The sequence below is a fragment of the Hordeum vulgare genome, chromosome 6H, assembly GCF_904849725.1.
Source record: "Hordeum vulgare subsp. vulgare chromosome 6H, MorexV3_pseudomolecules_assembly, whole genome shotgun sequence".
NCBI lineage: Eukaryota > Viridiplantae > Streptophyta > Magnoliopsida > Poales > Poaceae > Hordeum > Hordeum vulgare.
The window spans coordinates 450200413-450205286 of record NC_058523.1 but is presented as its reverse complement, the minus strand read 5'-3'; the positions used below and the strand labels follow the sequence as shown (position 1 = coordinate 450205286).

Here is a 4874-nt window from a genome sequence, read left to right as displayed (position 1 = left end):
GACCTATCATGGTGATGATCATCTATGAGAGGGAGATCAGATCTACATACCCTTGTAGATCGCTAAGCGGGAAGCGTTAAGAAACGTTGTTGATGTAGTGGAACATCTTTGCGATCCAAATCGCCACCGTCCCACGATCCGTCCCGATCTTAGCACCGAACGGACAACACCTCCGCGTTCAGCACACGTACAACTCGATGACGATCTTCGCCTTCTTAATCCAGCAAGAGAGACGAAGAGGTAGCTGAATTCTCCAGCAGCACGACGCCGTGGTGGTGATGATGGTGGAGCTACTCAGGTAGGGCTTCGCCGTGCTGTACCTATCTAGCTACGATATGTCACGAAGTAGTGGAGGGAGAGAGGTTTGCACAAAGGCTTGAGGTGCAAAAACCCTCTCAAAGCTCCACTATATATAGGAGGAACCAAGGGGTGGCTGCTTTGCCTCCTACTCCAAGTAGGAGGGGTCGGCCGATCCAAGGAGGAAGGTTTCCTCCTCCAATTCGGTTTGGAGGAGAGTCCTTTCCTTCTTTCCCACCTCCTATCTTTTTTTCCTTTCTTTTCCTTTATTGTTGCTCTAGCCGAAATAGCCCTATTGGGCTATTAGGTTCTCTCCCTGGTGGGTAGCCCCTCCCGGTAAAACCCCGAAACCCATTCGTCACTCCCGGTACTTTACCGCTAATGCCCGAAATCTTTTCGGAAGCCAAATGCAACAATCCTATATATCAATCTTTGTTTCCGGACCATTCCGGAGACACTCGTGACGTTCGGGATCTCATCCGGGACTCTGAACAACATTCGGTTACCAACATCAATAATTCAACTATACCGAAAACGTCATCGAACCTTAAGTTTGCAGACCTTGCGGGTTTGAGAACTATGTAGGCATGACCGAGACACTCTCTGGCCAATATCCAATAGTGGGACCTGGATGTCCATGTTAGATCCTACATATTCTACGAAGATCTTATCGGTTGAACCTCTATATCAAGGATTCACACAATTCCGTATATCAGTCCCTTTGTCCTTCGGTATGTTACTTGCCCGAAATTCGATCGTCGGCATCTCCATACCTATTTCAATATCGTTATCGGCAAGTCTCTTTACTCGTTCCGTTATACAAGATCCCGTGACTAACTCTTTAGTCACATTGCTTGAAAGGCTTGTTTGTGATGTTGTATTACCGAGTGGGCTCCGAGATACCTCTCCGTCACACGGAGTGACAAATCCCAGTCTTGATCCATGCTAACTCAACGGACACCTTGGAGATGCCTGTAGAGTACCTTTATAGTCACACAGTAATGTTGCGATGTTTGATACACACAAGACATTCTTCCGGTGTCAAAGAGTTACATGATCTCCTGGTCATAGGAATGAATACTTGACATGCAGAAAACAATAGCAACAAAATGACACGATCATATGCTACGTTTATAGTTTGGGTCTTGTCCATCACATCATTCTCCTAATGATGTGATCCCGTCATCAAGTGACAACACTTGTCTATGGCTAGGAAACCTTAACCATCCTTGACCAACATGCTAGTCAACTAGAGACTTACTAGGGACATTGTTTTGTTTATATATCCACACAAGCATTTATGTTTCCATTCAATACAATTATATCATGGATAATAAACGATTATCTTGAAACAAAAAATATAATAATAACTATTTTATTATTGCTTCTAGGGCATATTTTGAACATAGATAGCCTAGATAGATAAAAAAGCTATATATCATAGCATAGATAAAAAAACCGATAAAAAAACTACTCCTCATCGTCGTCGTCGAACTCCGACGTGCCGGTGCCCGATTCCTCCGTCGTGATGAAGGCGTCAACAGCGTTCATCGTCGGAGGACGAAGTCGACACTTCCTTGAGCTCCATCTTGAAGATTGTGGCTGGCTTCTGCGTACGCCTATCTTCATGATAGGCAGCTTGTTGTGCCCTCCTATCCGCCCTCTCCGCCCTCCTTTGAGCGAAGAATTGGCGCTTGTCAAGGACGTCTTGCGGGAAATGTCGGCGCTACTCCGCCATGGCATGCTCGTCCATCTCAGCAATGCTGAGGCGACGCTCCCGCCTCCGGTTCCGACGATGGTCCTCTTAACCGACAACCCATGGACGAGGCGTGACGTTCTGCGCCCACTCCATCATCATCACCTCGGGGAAATTCATCTCTCTTGGAGGCCTGTTGAGGCGCCACGCCGCTGCGTCGTACGCGCGGGCGGCTTCCTCAACGGTGTCGAACGTGCCGAGGCCGAGGCGCATGTCGCCGGATCAGATCTCGACGTAGAACGTGCCGGAGGGGCGCGCACAGACACCGAGGTAGCCAGAAGTTCCCCAGCGACGTGGCGGCATGGTGGCGCGGCGGCTACGAGGTGAGAAAAGAGGTAGAGGGGCGCGTGGCGGGGCGAGGGAAGGCGCATGACGACACGAGGGAGTGACTGATTCGGTGGAAGGGTACGTGACGGGCGCTGCATTTTATAGACGCGCTCGACGCCGCACACCAAATCTAGCACGTGCCGCTCGCTTTTTTCCCGCGCGCATCTGTTTTCCGCGCACGTGCTTTCCCGCTGCGCGCTAAAAACGGTTTAACGATGAAAATGGACGGTTAACGATGAAAATGGACGGTCGTGAATGATGCTCTTGCTTAAAATCCGAACATTTATCATTTAAAAAATAGATACATAGCATATATGTATTTACATTATAATCACAAATAGATTAGTTCCAAAACTTTTCTGTAAGAAATTCATGTTTTTCGTTCATTTCCTGCAGATTACCTGAAACCAATGAACAAATCAATCTAGCAACCTCAAGTAATCCTTGAGATCGGTGGGGAAGCAAGGGTACTGCCTCCAGAACACGCCGTGGATCCTCACCATCCTCACCGTCTTTTGCTTCGTGGACGGCGCGCTCTCGACGTGCAGCAGCCCGAGCAGCTTCGCGACGGCGCCGGTGAGCACCATATCCTCGAGCACCTTCTCCGACTGCGCCACCATGGAGACGAGCCACAGCACCTTGACGGCCAGCTGCGTGGCCAGATCCGACACCCGCAGCATTGTCCTCGCCACGGCTGCCACCGACAGGTCGTGCTCGGCGAAGGCGAGGCGCCCCTCGGGGCACTTGCACAGCCGCTTGAGAAGCAGCAGTATCCGCTCGGCGACGTGGCGGTCGTCGGCGTCCACGACGAGGAGCTCGACGAGGACGTGCACCGCGCCGACCTCCACGGCCTTGGCGCGCCCGCTCGGCGCCCGCTCCACGACGTCCAGGAGCACGTCGAGCGCGCGCGAGCTTAGGCGCGCGGAGACCTCGTCCGACAGGAGCTCGAGGAGGGACTTGAGCACGTCGTCGACGTCGATGCCGGTAGTCCAGTGGTCACCGGCGCCGGCATTGGAGATCTTGGTGAGGATGTCCATGGCGTGCAGCCTCGCCTCCGCGCTGCCGCGCTGGAGCAACGCCATGACGGGCCTCAGGCACTCCGGCGCAAGAACGAGCCCCACCGACGCCTCGTCGGAGAGCGGGAGCGCGGCGAGCACCGCGGCGGCCTCCTCGCACACCGTGAACGCGGAGAAGTCGCCTCCCGTGCCGCACTCCGCCAGCGCCTGCGCCATCACGCGGCCGATCGCCTCAACGCCGCCCGAGGCGACGAAGATGATCTGCATGGCCACGTCGCCCGCCATGCAACTCCGCATGCTCTTGAGCGCGGTCACCTTGAACGGCGTCTCCTCGAGGTCGCCCAGCGCCGACCGCAGCCGCTCTTCCTCCAGCATCCTCGTCAGCGGCGTACCCAGCTCGTGGACCGGACTCGACAGCGAAGACGTAGACGGCGACGACGAAGACGAGGAGGAGGAGCCGCGGTCGAGCCAGGAGGAGATGACGCGCGCGAGGGTGTGGTTCGGGGTGAGGTCAAGGTTGGCGAGGGGCTGCATCGTGGCCGGGCAGGTTGTCCGGCCGTACGAGAAGAGCCAGCGCTCGATGCTGCGGCGGTCGTAGGTGACACCGGTGGACACCGTGACGGGGTCCTCCATGAGCTCCATGGAGATGGGGCACAGGAACAGATGGGGAGGCTCCTCCATGTCCATGTCCATAGATCGCCCGATGCACACCGCACCAGCTCGTATTAATGGCGCATCCGAAGTCTACATGAAGTAGGACTGGAATGATGCGACGAGGCTATATGTACAACATAGGCCGGCAGTTCTACAAGGAATAGTCAAAGGGGTCATAATTGAAAGAGATGCTGACAATTCTGGGGCAGATTCATACTGATCTAAACCTTATTTTATTGGATAGTTAACCCTGGTTTCATTCTACTGTCTCTGTTCATACTGGTTTTGGTTGCCGGCGGTTGAGAGCCCAGCACGACGATGCTTCGATGCGTGTTCGGTGTTCCCTATCCTCAACGTGAGACGCGCTATGAGATTTCCAGGAAGAAAATAAGTGGGATATGGGGCGCCACTTGTTCCAGGTCAATGCCGAAAGTTTTGGTTTTACATTCAAAGTTAAGATGAAGATACCTACTCGGTGTCCCGTTTAAACTTCCAATCAAGTAATAGGAGTAGGAGATAGTGGAGAGAGTGATCTTTACTCAAGTAACTTTCGTTCTTGTTCCAGAAAAGAAAAATACTACTCCCTTCATTTCAGTTTATAAGTTTGACACATGTATCTAGGTCGTAATTTTGACCAACTTAATGATAATCATATATTACAAAAAATATATCATTAAAAAATTTAGATGTTCTATTTTTTAATGATATAAATTTTATATTAAACAATAGATTTTATATAAGTCAAATTAACGACCTAGGTACACGTTCGTAACTTATAAACTCTGACGGAGGTAGTAGTTGCAATTGGGTTGGTGGCAACTGAA

At 51.7% G+C, this 4874-nt stretch overlaps 1 protein-coding gene across 1 annotated transcript; it reads right to left on the bottom strand.

The window, feature by feature from the left end:
* Positions 1-2644: 2644 nt before the first annotated feature.
* Positions 2645-4204, bottom strand: LOC123403776 (E3 ubiquitin-protein ligase PUB23-like). The gene has a single exon (XM_045097686.1). The coding sequence runs from the start codon at positions 4087-4089 to the stop codon at positions 2800-2802; it is 1290 nt and encodes a 429-aa protein (XP_044953621.1). The 5' UTR covers positions 4090-4204; the 3' UTR covers positions 2645-2799.
* Between the last annotated feature and the right edge of the window lie 670 nt (positions 4205-4874).